The 18,751-nt window shown below is 39.0% G+C and overlaps 1 protein-coding gene and 1 pseudogene across 1 annotated transcript in view; both read right to left on the bottom strand.

The window, feature by feature from the left end:
* Positions 1 to 11,825: 11,825 nt before the first annotated feature.
* Positions 11,826 to 12,972, bottom strand: LOC114512087 (annotated as a pseudogene).
* Positions 12,973 to 14,831: 1,859 nt separating this feature from the next.
* Positions 14,832 to 18,751, bottom strand: part of VANGL2 (VANGL planar cell polarity protein 2) — a 29,582-nt gene continuing 25,662 nt past the window's right edge. The window contains exon 9 of the mRNA XM_036015807.1: positions 14,832 to 18,733. Within this exon, the coding sequence (XP_035871700.1) occupies positions 18,677 to 18,733 (57 nt within the window). The 3' untranslated portion in view covers positions 14,832 to 18,676. The remainder of the gene's footprint in view (positions 18,734 to 18,751) is intronic.

Here is an 18,751-nt window from a genome sequence, read left to right as displayed (position 1 = left end):
ACATAAAGTAGTGGTCATTTAGTCGACATGTTCCCAATTCTAAAAGTAATGGTGTCAGTACTGAGGAAATATAGCTTTGGGTAGACTAAAACCAGAAGTTTGTTTACTTTAGATTGGGCAACCACCAGTCACATGATACTGAAAGCAAGTGCAAAGCCTTGTTTATTGGCACATAGACACACTCAAGATGCTGGTTAAGTCATTGCCTTCTGCTCCAGAGAGAAACACTGTCTTTATCTTCCAAGGTGATTCTAAGCTGAACTACTTTGTATTGGTTGTTTCTAGAAAATGTCTGTGAGGTAACATTAATCTAATATTTGAATGACAACAGCCTGATAACTGAAGATCAAGTGGCAAGCATTCCAGGCAGAGAACCAACACCTAATGCAAAGACCCTTCATTGAAAAGGAGCATGGCATGTCCCAGAAAAAGATAAAAGGACTGAATGTAGGGGTTAACAAAAATAAAGGAATCAAGATAATACCTGTTTTTTAGCAAGTAGGTGGATGGTGATACTATTTAATGAAACATGATCACCAGAAAAGAAGCAGATTTGGGCAGAGAATCAGTTCTGTTTGGCCACATTACATTTGAAATGTTTCATAGATGTCTTTGTGAAGACAGCAACCAGGCACCTAGATTTATGAATCTAGTTTTGGGAAGAAGTCAAGACAAGCAATAGAAATTTGAGAGTACTTGGCATATAACTAACATTTATTGGGTGTTTATTATGTGCCAGTGACCATCTAAACAGATTATGAATATTTTCTTATATTCTGAACATCCATATAGGATTGGCACTGTGTTATCTTCATTTTAAAGATAAAGAAACAGAGAAAATGTCTCCAAGGGTCACTTAGCTACTGGAGGTAAAGCCAGAAGAAAAACCCTGACATCCTGACTTCAGAGCTCAAGCTCATTACCACTATGCTATGCTAGCTGGTAAATGATATTATTTTAAAAAGGCCATGGGACAAGATGAAATCATCCAGGGACAGTGCATAAAGAGAAAAGGGCACTGGAGTATTGCAGCATTTACTAATGTCCCTTCAGAATTTATAATTCTGTCTCGTTCTGTACTAACAAGACAAAATACTAATTTATTGATTTGTTTGTTTTTAGGGTTTTTTTATTTTATTTATTTCTTTTCAGAGAGAGGGGAGGGAGGGAGAAAAGGGGAGAAACATTGATGTGTGAGAGAACATCAATCAGTTTCCTCTTGCATTCCCCACAACTGGGAACCTGTCCAGCAACCCAGACATGTGCCCTGACAGGGAATCAAACCAGTGACTTTCTGGTTCACAGGCCAGTGCTCAATTCACTGAGCCACACCAGCCAGTGATTAATTTATTAATTTGATCTGCCTCATCAGGAATGGGCCTGTACAAATGCCAAAACCAAGTTCCCAAACTAGATCTACCAGTTGTTATACATTAATAAAGAAGCATTCTTATTTATAATTGCTCTCTTATCTGTATGGCTGGTTTGAGTCCATCCCCAAACATTATTTCCCTTTGATTAATTAATAAAAATAGAATGTCCAGATCAGTAGTGACCTTCCAAGTAGTTAACACTCTGTGGATCCTACCTGAAGTACCCAGCTGGCTTTCCTGGGCATCTCTTTAGACACAGTATATGTCATACCAGGAATTCTGGAATGAAGGTTTTCCATGTGGTTTGCTGAAAAATCAAGGATAAATAATATTCCAAACTGAAAATGCTTAACTCAGAATTTTCCTCAAACAGTACATACTGTTTCAGCAGCTATTGCTATAAGTTTTGGCAAAGCAAAGACTCTGCTCTCAAGAAAAACCATGGCAGCTAAGGAGTTATGTGTACCAGATATGGGCTCTGTGGTCTAAACATGAGGGAGTTCCACAAAGCACCCCCTTTTTCAGTTTTGAATAGTAGGTGTATATATCAGCACATTACATGCTCCACTTCTTCTCCTTCTCTCTTTTTATTTTTATTTTTTTAATTTTTTACATTACTTTACTTTTGTTCAATTACAGTTGTCTGCATTTCCCCACCACTACTCCCCCCACCCCAGCCAAACCCACCTCCCTCCCTTGCTTCTACCCTCCCCCTTGGTTTTGTCCCGGTGTTCTTTATAGTAGTTCCTGAAAACCCTTCTCCCCACTGTCCCCTAAGCACCCCGCCCCCACCTCTGGCTATTGTTAGATTGTTCTTAATTTCAATGTCTCTAGTTATATTTTGTTTGCTTTTTTCTTTTGTTGATTATGTTCCAGTTAAAGGTGAGATCATATGGTATTTGTTCCTCACTGCCTGGTTTATTTCACTTAGCACAGTGCTCTCCAGTTCCATCCCTGATGTCACAAAAGGTGGAAGCTTCTTCTCTCTCTGTGCTGTGTAGAATTCCATTGTGTAAATATACCATACTTTTTGATCTACTCATTTACTGATGGACACTTAGGTTGCTTCCAGCACTTGGCTATTGTAAATTGTGCTGCTATGAACATTGGGATGCATAGGGTTTTTTGGATTGGTGTTTCAGGGTTCTTAGGGTATAATACCAGCAGTGGCATTGCTTGGTCAAAGGGCAGTTCCATTTTTAGTTTTCTGAGGAAATTCCATGCTGTTTTCCACAGCAGCTGCACCAGTTTGCATTCCCACCAACAGTGCACTAGGGTTCCCTTTTCTCCACACCCTCTCCAACACTTGTTTGTTCATTTGTTTGTTCAATCAGATGACCATTCTGATTGGTGTGAAGTGATATTTCATTGCGGTTTTAATTTGCATTTTTCTGACAGCCAGTGTTACTGAGCATCTTTTCCTATGCCTCTTGAGCCTCTGTATGTCCTTCTTGGAGAAGTTTCTGTTCAAGTCTTTTGCCCATTTTTTAATTGTTTTATTTTGTCTTCCTGGAGTGGAGTTGTGAATTCTTTATATATTTTGGAGATCAAACCCTTGTCCGAAGTATCATTGGCAAATATGTTTTCCCATACAGTTGGTTCTCTTTTCATTTTAATGCTGTTTTTTTTATCCAGGCAGAAGCTTTTTAATTTGATGAGGTCCCATTTGTTTATTCTTTCCTTTATGTCCCTTGCTTTAGGGGACATATCCGTGAAGATGTTGCTGCATGGAATGTCTGAGATTTTCCTGCCAATGTTTTCCGCTAGGACTTTTATGGTGTCATGCTTATATTTAAAACTTTTATCTATCTTGAGTTTATTTGGGGGCATGGTATAAATTGGCATGAGTTTTATTTTTTTGCATGTAGCTGTCCAGATCTCCCAACACCATTTGTTGAGGAGGCTATTTTTACTCCATCTTATGTTTCTTCCCCCTTTGTCAAATATTCATTGACCATAGAGACTTGGGTTTATTTCTGGGCTCTCTGTTCTGTTTCATTTGTCTAGGTGTCTGTTCCTATACCAGTACCAGGCTGTTTTGATTACAGTGGCCTTACACTACAGTTTTATATCAAATATTGTGATCTCTCCTGCTTTGTTCTTCTTTCTCAAAATTGGTGTTTGTTCTATATCTGTGAAATATGTCATTGGCACTTTAATAGGGATTGCATTGAATCTATAAACCATTTTGGGTAGTATGGCCATTCTGATTATGTTAATTCTTCCAGTCCTTGAGCATGGTATATGCTTCCATTTGTTTGTGTGTTCCTTAATTTCTTTTTTCAGTGTTGTATAGTTTTCTGAGTACAGGTCTTTTACCTCCTTTGTTAGGTTTATTCCTAGGTACTTTATTTTTATTGTTACTATATCAAGTGGAATTTTTTCCTGATTTCTGCTTCTGATATTTCATTGTTGATATACAAAAATGCCTTTGATTTCTGAGTATCCCACTATTGTATCCCACTATTTTTCCAAATTCATGTTATTAGGTTATGCATGTTATTAGGTTGAGTTTTTCCAAATTCATGTTAGTAGTAGTTTTTTGGTGGAGTCTATAAGATTTTCTATGTACACTATCATGTTATTTGCAATGACAGTTTACTTTCACCTTTCCAATTTGGATGCCTTTCATTTCTTTTTCTCGTCTGATTGCTGTGATGGGACTTCCAGTACTATGTTGAATAGGAGTGGTGAAAGTGGGCATCCTTGTCTTGTTCCTGATCTTAGTGGGAAAGCTCTAAGTTTTTGTCCATTGAGTGTGATGTTGGTTGCAGGTCTCTCATATAGGGCCTCTATTATGTTGAGGAATTCTTCCTCTATTCCCACTTTGCTAAATGTTTTTATCATAAATGGGTGCTGTACCTTATCAAATGCTTTTTCTGCACATATTGATATGATCATGTGATTTTTGTCTTTTGTTTTGTTTATGTTGTATATTATGTTTATTGACTTGCAAATATTGTACCATCATTGCATCCCTGGGATGAATCCAACTTGATCATGGTGTATGATCTTTTCAATGTGTTGCTGGATGCGGTTTGCCAATATTTTGTTGAGTATTTTAGCTTCTATATTCATCAGTGATATTGACCTGAAGTTTTCTTTCTTTGTTGTCTTTATCTGGTTTTGGGATTAGGATGATGCTGGCTTCATAAAAAGAGTTTGGGAGTCTTCCATCTTCTTGAATTTTTTGTAATAATCTATGAAGGACAGGGGTTCCTTAAATTTTTTGTAAAATTCTCCTGTGAAACTGCATGGTCCAGGGCTTTTGTGTGTCAGAAGCTTTTTGATTACTGTTTCAATTTCATCAGGTGTTATTGGTTTGTTCAGACTTTCTGCTTCTTCTTCATTCAGTTTTGGAAAATTATATTTTTCTAGAAATTTGTCCATTTCTTTTTTTTTAAGATTTTATTTATTTATTTGTTATTTATTTATTTACTTCCTTCCTTATTTATTTTTAGAGAAAGAGGAAGAGAAGGAGAGAGGAAGAGAAACATCAATGTGCGGTTGCCTCTCGTGTGCCCCCGCCAGGGACCTGGCCTGCAACCCAGGCATGTGCCCTGACTGGGAATCGAACCAGTGACCCTCTGCTTCTTAGTCCGGTGCTCAATCCACTTAGCTGTACCAGCAAGGGCAGAAATTTGTCCATTTCACCTAGGTTTTCAAATTGCTTGGCATATAGTTCTTCATAGTAATTTCTTACAATCCTTTGTACTTTTGTGGTATCAGTTGTAACTCTCTTCTTTCATTTCCGGTTGTGTTTATTTGGGTCCTCTCTCTCTTTTTCTTGATGAGTCTGCTTAAATTATCAATTTTCTTCATCTTTTCAAAGAAGCAGCTCCTGGATTCATTGATCCTTAAATTGTGCTTTTAGTCTCTATGTCATTTAGTTCTACTCTGATCTTGGTTATTTCCTTCCTTCTACTTGCTCTGGATTGTTTTTATTGTTGTTCCTCAAGTTATTTTAGGTGCAGGGTTAGATGGTTTATTTGAAATGTTTCTATCTTTTTTAAGTAGGCCGGTATCCCTATGAACTTCCCTCTCAGGACTACCTTTGCTGAGTCCCATAAATTGTGGATTGTTGTGAGTTCATTTTCACTTGTTTCCAAAAACTTCTTTATTTCTTCCCTAATCTCATTCTTGACTCATTCATTGTTTAATAACATGCTATTCGATCTTCATTAGTTTGAGTGTTTTGAGTTTTTTTTTCCTTGAGGTCAGTTTCTAGTTTCAGTCCCTTGTGGTCAGAGAAAATACTTGATATAATTTCAATTTTCTTGAATTTGTTGAGACTTGTTTTGTGTCCTATCATGTGGTCTATTTTTGAAACTGTTCCATGTGCATTTGAAAAGAATGTGTATTTTGCTTCTTTTGAATGGAGAGCTTTATATATCTCAGTTATATAGTCCATTTCATCTAAAGCATTGTTCAATGTCCACAATATCTTTGTTGATATTTTATTTGGAAGATCTGTCCATTTTTGACAGTGGGGTGTTAAAATCTCCTACTGTAATTGTGTTGCTGTCAATATCTTTCTTAAAGTCCTCCAAGATTTTCTTTATGTATTTGGGTGCTCCTATGTTGGGGGCATATATATTTACTAGATTTGTGTCTTTTTGATGGATTCTTCCCTTGAGTATTATTAAGTGACCTTCTGGGACTCTTTTTATGGATCTTTTTTTGTCCAATATGAGTATTGCTACTCTGGTTCTTTTTTTCCTGTCCATTTGTTTGGAATATTTGTTTCCAGTCCTTCATTTTCAGTCTGTGTAGGTATTTTGTTCTGAGGTGGGTCTCTTGTAGGCAGCATATGTGTGGGTCATGTTTTCTTATCCATTCGCTATTCTGTGTCTTTGGATTGGGGCATTTAATTCATGTATGTTTAAGGTTATTATTGATAGGTATTTATTCATTGCCATTTTTCATACCTGTGTTCCTCTCTTTTTCACTGTTTTTCTTCCTCTTCTTAAAGCAAGCCCTCTAACATCTCTTGCAGTGCTGGTTTGGAGCAGGTATATTCTTTAAGGTTTCTTTTGTCTGGAAAGCTTCTTATTTGGCCTTCTACTTTAATTGAGTGCCTTGCTGGATAGAGTAGTCTCAGTTGCAGAACTTTGTTTTTCCTGCAAAGGAAAACAAAGTCCTTTGTTTTTCATTACTTGGAATATTTCTTGCCATTCCCTTCTGATTCGGAGTGTATCCATTGAGAAGTCAGCTGATAGTCTTATTGGGGCTCCCTTGTATGTTACTTTCTGTTTTTCCCTTGCTGCCTTTAAGGTTCTCTCTTTGTGTTGGAGTTTTGACATTTTAATTATGATGGGTCTTGTGGTGGGCCTCTTTGAATTCCTCTTGATTGGGACTCTCTGTGTTTTCTGGATTTGTGTGACTTTTTCTCCCATCATATTAGGGAAGTTTTCCATCATTACTTTTTCAAACTGGTTTTCTAACCCTTGCTCTTCTTCTTCTCCTTCTTATCCCTATTGTACAGATATTATTATGTTTCATGTTGTCCTGCATTTCCCTTAACCCTTCTTCATTATTTCTGAGTCTCTTTTCCTTTTCTTGCTCATTCTGGGTGTTTTTTCTACCTTGTCCTCCAGCTTGCTGTTCTGATCCTCTGCTTCATTGAACCTGCTTTTGATTCCTTCTCCTATGTTCCCCAGTTCAGAAATTGTATTCTTTATTTCCTCTTGGCTCTTGTTGACAGTTTCCTTCTATTTCCTTTTTCATGTTGATATAGCTTTCAGTGAGTTTATTTTACTTTCCCTGAAAGTTTCCCTGTAGTTTTTGGTAATTCTCTGTGAGCTAATTGAGCTTCCTTATTGCTTTGAACTCAATATCTGATAGTTGGCTTGCTTCTATTTCATTTAGCATTCTTTCTGAGGCTTCCTCCTTTCCTTTCATTTGGGGATTGTTTCTTTGTCTTCCCATTGTTTTTGAGACTCTTCTTATTAGCCTCTGCTTCTTCAATTGATCTGTTCTGACTCCTGCATTTATGGTGTGAACTTTGATGGTAGACCTGTGAGATTCAGTGATACAGTCTCCTTGATCTGAGTTTGCTGGTCTTGGGCTGTCATTTACGTTGCCTCTCTGTATGTCTTTGGGTTTTGATTGCTTGTTGGGTCTTTCTTTGGCGGGTCCTTCCCTCCAACTGGTTAACTGAGGGTCACTCTGTCCACCACCTCTTGTATTCTGTTGTGCAGGTGTTGGCAGGTTGTGTTGAAGCTGGTTCTTATATGTGTACAAGGTTTTGAATATTCTTTCTTGCTCTTGTTCAGCTGTTTGTTCTGGGTAATTTCCCCGCTATTTAGTTGTATTTCCAGATAGGTCCTAGGTTGAGTTAGTGTGGCTTCCACTCCCTCCTTCACCTTCTTCTGTTGTTATCTGTTGATGGTTCCTTTGTTGGTGGGTTTCCTTTTCCAGTGGGTATCCTAGTGGTCACAGCTTCCACCTACTCTTTTTTGTGATCAGTTGGAGGGGGAAGGAAAAATGGTTTAAGACAGTGGGAGTGTATTCTATGATATTTAAAGTGCCAACCCATAGAGAAGAGATAGGAGATCCTTTGGATATGTATAGTGTTAACCTTGATATTTCACCCAACTTGACACTTTTTAGAAAGGGTGGAAAGAAGATAGGACTCTTGTTGGGGAGGGAAAGATTGTGAGTTGGATCTAGAAAGCAATGAGCTTATGGGAGGTCAGATTATGATGTAAAGTGAGAATAAAGGATGGAAAATAGGTGTAGTGTATGAGAGAATAGAGTGAGCCACAAAAGTAATAAAGTTCAGGAAACAGTGAAGTGGGCTAAGGTATGGGAGGGGTGCTGTGTAGTATTTACAATTGTATGGAATGGCAATTATTTACAATAATAATGGAGCAACAACCATATGACAGAATTTATGTGATCCGGATAACAAGAATAGGAAGTACAGGACCTAAAGTAGTGTGCTAATGGAACACAAGTGAAGTGAAAGATGGTAAATTAAAAATACACAACAAAAGAGAGAACAAGGGAAACCAGTCAAACCATGCAATTTAACAAGCCAAGTGAAGAAGACTAAACAGAGAGAAGAGAAATACAAAAATAATAATAAAGGAAAAGATGTAAGAATGATGAAAAATAACAATACAAATATACAATAATTTGCAAGTTCTCTGGAGTACCAAAGTGAGATTTGTCTCATTGTCTCAGTTATTGGGATGACCCCTCTTTGGGTCCAGCTCTGGTCTTTTCACAGCTCCAGGTTTTATTGTCTCACTTGTGGGAATTAAAAAAGAAGAAGGAGGAGGAGGAGAAGGAGAAGAGGAGGAGGAGGAAGGGGAGGGGAGGAGAAGAAAAAGAGGAAGAAAGGAAGGAAGGAGAGATAAAAAGGGAAAGAAAGGAAGAAAGAAGGAATAGAAAAAGAAGGAAAGAAAGGAAGGAGTTAAAAGAAAAAAAATTACTTAAAAAAAAAGCCTCCTGCTGGCTTCAAACCGGCCAAGCCAGTTCTGCTGGTCTTCCTGTCTGCATCAAGCTGAGGGAGAATTGGTTTCATTTTTCTCCCTTCCTGAGTTGCACTCCCCTCGCCTCTAGCCCAGTTCCTCAGTTTGCTGCCAGGCCCCCAGTGCCCTTCTGTACCCAGCCTAGGCCTTCAGTCCACCAGTTGTGCTGTCCTTGAGGTGCACCATTTAGGGGCAATTCAAACACCACCTTCTCGTTCTTTGCTGTCCTAGATGCTAGGGACTCTCACAGTCCCTTCAGGCCAGTTCAACACCCCCATTGAGTTAAATCTTTCTGGGGATTGCTGACTCCCTGAGCCCTGCAGTTCTCCTCTGCAGGGACGTCTCCACCTTCTTCTTAGAGAGCCAGTGGTCCTGCAGGGCACAGGTGCTGCTGCACCTCCTCTGCTGCTTGCCCTGGGGCACAGGGGTGGGTGTGTGGTGCCTCTGGGTGGAAATGTTGGGTGCACTCCCTCCCGGTGCTGCAGGCATGAGCACTCAGCCTCCGATACTGGGGCAGGATGGGCAGCTGCCAGTCCTGCAGGTTCAGGTGTACACCCTCCCAGGGCTTTGAGTGTGAGTGCAGGGCTTTCAGTGCCACCATTGGAGCACCATGCACTGGGCAGGGGTAGGCACACAGGAACCCAGGGTGGCTGCTGCAGGATAATTCCCCAAACAGCCACTGACTGAATGCCTCTTTTTTCACTTTTTCTTTTTGAAAAATTCCTCCTGTTCAAGTCTGCCATATAAAGGCCTGGCTTTTCACACAGCCCAACTCTCCAACCATACAGGGAACTATCTGGGTCAGGGTCTGTCACAGCCCGACTCTCAACTCTCCCCAACCGGTATCCAGTCTCAATGGGTGCACACAGCCCCTGTATGTTTCCCACTTCGTCCTTATTCCCCACCCTGCAACTTCAAGCACCCAGGTCTCTCCCAGTGCTGCTCAAACCTTGTTTGGCAGGAGAGGGAGCCGTTGACCCAGCTCTCTCTCAAAACCCTGCAGCAGACCCAGGGAGCACTGGGCCTGGGGCTGTGGCCACCCTGGTCCCCGGGCTGGACCCAGTCCCCATGCTAATGAGGACCCAAGGACCTTATTGTCCTGAAGCACTCTACTTACCGTCTGATTTTTCAGTGTCCTCTACAATTTCGGGTCTCCAATCTTCATATATGCTGGAATACTGTTGTCTGTTCACTCTGTTCCCCAGAAGATCGGTTACGCATTTCATCCACGTGCGGCGGGAAGTGGACTCTGCTCCCACCTATCTCGCCGCCATCTTCAATCCTCTGATCTTTTAAAAATTTTTTGACAAACCTATTTTTTAAGATTATTTATTTATTTCTAGAGAGGGGGGAAGCAAGGGAGAAAGAGAGGGAGAGAAACATTAACATGTGGTTGCCCTTCACACACTCCCTACTGAGGACCTGGCCCAGGCATGTGCCCTGACTGGGAATCAAAGCGGTGACACTTTGGTTTGCAGGCCAGCACTCAATCCACTGAGCCATGCCAGCCAGGGCTCTCTTTTTATTTTAAAAACAAGGTATTTATTTATAACTTTTATTTTAGTTGCCATCACTGCGCCTTAATCAAATAACACTCTCTCAGTTCTCCAGGAAACCTATTGACAAATTCCTAAGGTCCAATGATTGTGACACTCACTTCTTTTTTTGATATGTTGGATTTTATTTTAAAAAGTTGTACAAATGACATATGTGCATGAGTTAAAAAACACAAAGAAAATGTAGGATGTTTAAAAAGAAACGCAAAAGAAATGTGAGGCATAAAACAAAACAATTGCATTCTGTGAATCCAAGTCAAAAGATATTTTGCTTACTAAAAAAGTGTTATCCAAGTTTGTCAAGAAGTCTTTTGATTAGGAATACAGCACAAGACTTTTCTGAAACTATTCATTAACAGATCAAACTCAGTCACTGAATACAGGCTGGATCATTACATTATCTTACCAGCTACAAGCAGGTTATTAAATGTATGTGAATATGATGCAGTGTCTGTGAAGTATTACAATAAATACATTCTTTATTAGTCATTTAATCAAGTTAGCAGTGGATATTAACATTTCAACTTTCCATAGAGAAACCCCATCTCCATTACTTTTTGCCCTAGTGATTTTCAATGAAGGTTTTTTAACATTTAGAAGAGAGAACACAAAAATATTTGAAATGTTGTGTTAAAACACTAAATGCTGCATTTTGCTTTATGTTTTTACTAGAAAAGTCTGTATACCAAGGATGGGCTGTGTTACAGACACTTAAAGGACAATGGGTGTGGTCACATAAGAATTTATTTTACAGAGTTTTTGAAAAGGATCAAATCTTCACATGCCCACATTTTTTCTTTTGTTTCAAGCACTGTTCTGGAAAGAAGGAACCAAAGAGTGTTGGGTGCCACTGATGAAGGTACAGGGCCCTTATTCACTAGGAGTCTGGCGGCCTCTGGCGGCCTCTGACCACATGTCTGCCTCTATGCTGGCTTTCCAACAATGCCAAATTTAATACTTTTCCCTTTTTTTAATTTTATTGTTTTTATTGAGGTATAATTAACATTTAATATTATATTAGTTTCAGATTTACAACATAATGATTCAAAATTTGTATATATTACAAAATGATCACCACCATAAGTCTAGTTACCATCCATTACCATTCAGCTACAAAACTGCTTTTCTTGTGATGAGAGCTTTTAAGATCTACTCTTTTCCCTCTTATGTTTAAATAATTAAGCAGAGTTACAGCTAAAACAATTTACTTTGTTTACTTTCTTGTATTTCTGAGGTTGAAATGTTTCCTTTGATGCTTTTGAAGGGATTTGACAACATGGTTCATCTTGAGGCACATCAAGAGCTACTGCTTTGACTAGCTTACATCTTTCATCTCAGAAGCTCCAAAAACTTAATGAGACATTCTTGTGCAGGGTCAGAGAGAATACTATAGCAGATGGGCGGGGCTGAGTCCTGGCTCTCCATTCACTAGCTGTGCAACCTTGAGCAAATTACTCCCCCAACCTAAGTCTCATCTGCCTCAGATGTAAATTGAGACAATAACAATATCACATCTCATAGGACTACTACCCTCACAACACACAGGGACATTCTGGCTAAGTAAACAAAAATTAATTCATTCTTATTTAGAAATTTGGGGCTGTGAGGTATTTTTCATACTTCACAAGTATATGCCCATACATAAAAGTTTTGAAATTTTTCAGAAATAAAATGTAACTGATAAACTCATGTAAACAGGACAAACCTAGCAACATATTCACACATGCAGTTTGAATTTTACTTGAATCCACTCAAAGAAATGCTCCCTATTTCAGTCCTTTGTTATTACACTTTCATTTTCAAAGATTTGCTTTAACAAAAGTAGTACTCATAGTTCTAAAAGTGGTTTTTTCACTGTCCTGCTTTTCTTCAGCTTCTTCAGATCCTGCTTCTGATTCAGGAGGAGAGTAAAACTGGCCATCAGAAAGATCACCAGGTATAAATGCCACTCTCTCTGAAGCATCCTAAACTATCAGGAGTCTTTTTTCTGCCTCTTAAGGTAACACTTGGAAATCCAGGAACCACGTCTGGATCCAGACAAGGATGAAATGAATAGCAAAATCCCCGAGAGGATCACTTTTGCCAATAGAAAGGTACTGGTTACTGCTGTCGTCTACCCTATTGCCCACCAATGGTGCAGTCTGTCTACAGCACTAACAAGTATTAACACTTTGAATCAAAAAACTGTATGTGTATATGTATATGATGTATATGTATATGTATACGTGTATGTGAAGACATCATACTGCACCACCTCCTTCTCTAATGTATTCTCAATGCCTCCAGAGTTAAATGTAGATAACATTTAACTCTGTTATCCACAGAATGTTACCAATAAGAGGTCAACTGTGATAAACAGAAAGTCCTTCTGACATCAGATATACTTTTTCCCCCTTCCTTCATGGGATTCAATTCTAGCCATAAATTGTGTAGGGTTGATGGAATGGATGTCATGCAAAGAAGCCTGAGAGCTCTGGCTCCCTATGAAAGCGCTCTCCAAGTCTTGTGGCAGTGAGTTCATTTTGGAGGGGAGTCAAAGTAGCCTTTCTCCAACTTCACCATCTCTAGAGAAGAGATTTCATTGCATTGTTCTGGGCAACTGCTCCAGTCTGGCCCAGGAATAGCAACTCCATGGTCACACCCGGGGGATCCTCAGGGGCCCTCCCTTGCAGAGGAGCAGCCTTGGCAGGGGGCACCCAAGGATGGATCCCTGCAGGCAATGCACCATCCACCACCTTGGCACACTTCTAGCAATTATGAAGAGCTTTCTGATCAAAATGAAAACCTTGAGGTTTTGTGCCTCATCCTTTCAAGCAGTTTTTCCATGGAGCTAAAATGACATTTTTTTAAGGAAACCTTCCTTGATGGCCCCTCTCAGTTAGGTTCATATTATAAGGTTCCCATAGCCCCCATACTCCTTCATTACATTCATCACATTTGAAATTATGTGATCAGTATCTGTGAGCAAAAACTGCATCTGTATTATTCATTGCCTTATTACCATATTTCTATCGTAGTTTCTGGCACATAGAAGGTGCTCGATAAATATTTGTTGAATCATTAAATGGGTGGAAAACACTAGACACAGATAAGGCAGATTCCAGAAACATCAACTACATGATACTGAACATGATTATGATGCTGAACAACGTATCATATGATAATGATATGACAACTTTGGCAAAGAACTTGAGGTGGTATTTCTAAATTATTGATACATAATAATTTACTTTTGTTCTATACCCATAGCAAATAAAGTAAGTATTGAAGTAGAGCAAGCCACCTCTGAAACTCTATAAACTTAGTAAAACCTCTGAATTTCTTCTGTTCTATTGATCATGTAGGCAATTTATGGCCAATAATAATTTTTATTGGGATGGGATTCCTTTAATTTCTGTGGCCTTTAGTAATAAAGTCTCGCTAGCTTGGCCCTTACTTAGTACCATTAAAATGTCTTATTGGATCACTTAAGAGGCCCACTGATGTACTTTTGCAACTCTTACATAAGGCCATCTCACAACATATTTGAGTTTCGTAAATGACAAATTGATACAGATGGTGCAATCCTGTAACATGAGCAACTATGAATTTACCAAGCTATTTACTACATTCATGAAATTTAGATCTTTTAACAGTTTTCTCTCTTAGATCAAGTATCTTATAAGTAAGGCATGTTTGGGCCTCTCAAACTGTCTTAGGAAAGCAAAACTCCTTGCAGGGCCTTACTACTCAGAGAACAGAAGCAGCAGCAGCACCTGGTGCTGTGCACTGAATGTGTCCCCCCAAAACTCTTATGTTAAAGTTCTAACTCCCAGTGTGATGATTTTGGAATGGGGTCTTGAGAGGTAATTAGGTTTAGATGAGGTCATGAGTGTGGAGACCTCTTATGAGCAGAAAAAAAGAGACCAGAACTCTTGCTCCCTCTGCTATGTGATGATACAAGAAGAAGACTGTTGTCTGCAAGACAGGAAGAGGATTCTCACAGGAACCCAACCTGCTAGCACCCTGATCTCAAGACTTTCAGCCTTAACAACTGTGAGAAAATGAATTTCTGTTATTTAAGCCACAAGTCTGTGGTATGTTGAATCAAAACCTGCATTTTTATAAGATCTTCAAGTGATTTTCATACTTGCTATATGGCACAATTAAGGTTTGGGAAGCCCTATTTTGAGGACCTATGTCAAAATAGAATAGAAACTACCTAAACACTCAATCCCAGAACACAGGTTCCCTGGTGTCAAGTTCCTCAGCACACTCACAACCGGAAGTACTGCACTGCTGACCAGTCCTTAAAAATGAAACCTTCAGGGTCAGCTTTCCCTGCTTCCTTGTTAACAAGATTTCATCCTTGAGGCTAGAAGTACCATGTTAAGATGTAATAAGTAAACAGGCAGAAGACAAGCAATCCTTTGACAACAGGTAAGTGCTTTTTCCAGCTTTATTGAGGTATAACTGACCAACAAAATGTTATATATTTAAAGTACACAACATAAAGACTTGACACATGTGTACTTTGTGATATGATTAGCGCGATCAGGTTTACAGATCTATCACCTCACATAGTTACCTTTGTGTGCATTTGATGAACACACTCAAGGGCTACAATCTTAGCAAATTTCAAGTAGACAACAGTATTTTAACCAGTCACCATGCTTATTCATCTCATAATGGAAAGCTTATATCCTTCAATAACAGTTCTTTATTGTAAAAACTATCCCCATCATTCACATATCAGAAAGAAGCTTTAAGAAGAACCGAAAAGGGATGAAAATCACAACTAAGTTAAACCATGTATCTCTTGACACAGTGAAGTCCACTCATGCAAATTTCCAGCTGTCAGTGTTGATGGGCCACCAGACCCTCCTCTTCCTCTTCAGTGGGCTTTAACATATTTCCAAGCTCATCAGTGACACACTTTTAAAGGACCCAGGAAAAAGAGCATACAATTTCACTTTTGTTTTCTGAATCACAAGTGCCTATGCTATCACTTTTATTACTAGAACTATATCTAGAACTAAGTAAGGTTATGCTTGGTTTTAGTTTAGTTTTGCTTTTTAGTTGACTTTTCTTTCAGTTTTATTGAGAGACCTTTGCCATAGAGCACTGTATAACTTTAAGGTATACAGCATAATGAACTGATCTACATATATTGTGAAATGTTGCCACAATAAGTTCATTTAATATACATCATCTCATACAAGGAAAAAAGAGAAAAATGTATTTTTTCTGTGATAAGAATTTTTTGGATCTATTCTCAGCAATTTTCAAATATCTTATACAGCAGTGTTAACTACAATAATCAGTGTGTACATTACACCCCCAGTACTTACCTAACTGAAAGTTTGTACCTTTTAACTAGACTTCATTTTTTAAGAGCAGCTTTGGGTTCACAGCAAGATTGAGCAGAAGACAGTTTCACATGCATTTTGCTGCGCTCACACACATACAACCACCCATATTATAAACACCCCCCACCAGAGTGGTATATTTCTTACAATTGATGAACCTACATTGACATGTCATTATCACCCAAAGGCCATACCTCACATTAGGTTGTACATTAGGTATATTATTTGTGTCTGGACAAATTTATAATAACATGATCTGCAATAATAGTATCATAGGGAATAGTTTTGCTACCCTAAAAATCCCCCCAAAATTCGTACTTTCACTTTTAACTGCCTATTTACCCTGGGTAAAGCAGCAGCGTGGGCTAACTGTTCCCAAAAGCAAGCAGAAGGGACAGTATGCAAATGAAGATCTCATACTCTTAACTTTTTTCAACCAAAGTGGTCCAGTGTCCCTTATGTGATATCAGAGAATACAGATGTCTCTTTTTGAGTGGAGACATCAAATAGTTTGCCTACCAACCTCAATGCAGCCGCCAAGTGCTGGCTTAAGTCTGTCTCTTGCCAATGGTGCTTACCACCTCTAGAAAATAGTTTACCCACTTGGGTTGCTTACAACAGGTAACAAAATAGTAACATTTTCCAGTTTTACTAGTCAAAATCCCATGAAGGGTCTTCTAGGACTTATTTTACATATCTTTTTATCCAAATGCATAGCACACAATTTCTAGATTAAATGAGAGAAGCCAATGCCTTGTCCAGGTTTCACAACTATAACCAGTACCTTATCCCACTTTTCCATACTTAGCCTTTGTTATGAGCTGCTAAACTACGTCTGCCTTGCCCTTTCTAACAGGAAATGGACCCTATTCTCAGCCTACAGAGAAACCAGAAAGTTGGACAGGGATGGTGGCTCCTCAAGATCTTTCCATTCTATGGCTAGTTGTGTAGCATCTTCCAGGACCATTTGTGCACTAATGCTGTGATGTTTTTCAAAAGACTGACTTCCTTCTACCCTAGCCTTCCCAGCAATTGGGAAAGTATTTCCATCACTTGCTTAAACTAACAGATCAAAAGCCAGGGGCTACTTTAAGCAGCTAGTTTTCAGTTCTTTAGAAACCATGAAACTTACTTAACAAAATTTTAGTAAGGATTCTCTAAGAATTGGGTCTAAAGGTTCTATCTCCTCACTCATACCCTCAAATTTGAGCTCCCCCTTGGCAGCTTTTCAAAGGCAAAGACTAGAAATTACACAGGGGTAGCAATGTAAGTCAGTCCCAGACAATCCACCAAGCTGAGTACCTATCTTCAATGCTATGTGTAGTATTTCCATGGAAAACCCTTCCTTCAGCTAAAAGTTACAAATATCTTTTGTTACGTGGCAAGTGGCTACGATTATCTTTTTCTTTCAGCAAACCCTGAGAAGAAATATGATCCCATAAATCAAGTATTGAAATCTGGCCTTAAATCTGTTCATTCCTGGGCCCAGCATGAGAGGAAGAGATCTGTGAGGTTAAAACAGACCCCTCAAAAGTCCACAAAGGTTGACTCAGTGAGGGCAAGAACATATACCACCCAAAGCACTTTAATGCCAGAAACGTCCTAGGCACTGAATAAAGAAAGACTCACTACTCTAAAAAGAGTTATTATATTTGTCCATTAAGAGAAAGATCATTTGAGAGTCATGCTAGAAATTTGGTCACAATAACTCAAAGGTTGGCTTGTAGTGAAATTATAAAGAGCCATGGAAATGGGGGCTATAGTTTCAAGGGAAGTTTTTTGTTTTCATATGAGAAAGATTTGAATGCAATTTTAAAGCAAGAAGTATATGATCCCTTTTACATGTCCCTATTTATATTGTTAGGTTTTTTAAAATTCATTATTCATTCAAAAAAATGTTTACTGAGCACCAACTGTATGTAAGGAACTGGTATAGATGCTAGGAATACTTAGGTAAACAAAGCAAATAAATCCTCTCCTCTCAAGGAAATTGTGTTATTCCCTCTTGATTCTTAACTTCCACAAATTTCTTGAAGGCACCCTGAGGTCCTTATAATCCAGCTAGAGCTCCTCTGTGTTCCACCTGTGAACATGCCACACAGGCTTACATTAGGTTATTTGGTCTGTCACCTCTTATAGGCTGGATCTTACTCCAGGACAAGGACCTTGTCTCTTGTCCTTATATCCTCAAAGCCTGGCAAAGCATGAGGTGGGAAGAGGAAGACTGAATCTAGTAAATAGGTCAACTCTCCACAGGAAAGTTTACATTTGCTTGTTTGTTTTAACCTTAGAAGGCTGTTTATGTGCTAAGCATTTTGCTCAAAGTCACAGAGAAGCTTGGGTCTGGGTAGAGCTGAAAGAAGGGCCCTCCACACTTGATCATTTTAATGCTTTATTACAAGTACAATGCCAACTTAATATTTTCATTTTAAATAAGTGACTACTGTGAGACCTTCTTTTGTGCAGTGCCTGAAAGACTGGAGAGGTAATGGTAGAAATAAGATGTTATGAAATTAGACATATACTTCAGGTAACTTTTTTAAAGATTTTATTTACTTACTTTTAGAGAGGAAGGGAGTGAGAGAGGGAGAGAAACATCAAAGTGCAGTTACCTCTCATGCACACCCCTACCAGGGACCTGGCCTGCAACCCACCAGCCAGAGCTACACCAGCCAGAGCTACTTCAGGTAATTTTCTTAATGAAATGTGATGAGCTGTCACTACTGACTAAAATCAATTAAGTTTCTGAAATTCTTATGAATCTTTCTTTTCTCCTTATACTGATAATCCCCTACCCCCACACCCCAAGGCTAAGTGAATCCTCAGTTCCCACATTTGTCTCCTCTCAGAATAATTTCTTGTTCCTACATCTAAGGGACAATGGAGCAATGATGCACTCACACTGCCCCCTCCTGGCCCACCTACTCACTATCAAGGAGCACATATAACCACTCTTGCAAGATCCTCTGCTCCCACTTCTGCAAAAAAAGAAAAAC

Source organism: Phyllostomus discolor, chromosome 14, assembly GCF_004126475.2.
Source record: "Phyllostomus discolor isolate MPI-MPIP mPhyDis1 chromosome 14, mPhyDis1.pri.v3, whole genome shotgun sequence".
NCBI lineage: Eukaryota > Metazoa > Chordata > Mammalia > Chiroptera > Phyllostomidae > Phyllostomus > Phyllostomus discolor.
Note: the sequence above shows the minus strand (reverse complement) of the source record. Positions and strands in the feature narration are given on the sequence as shown.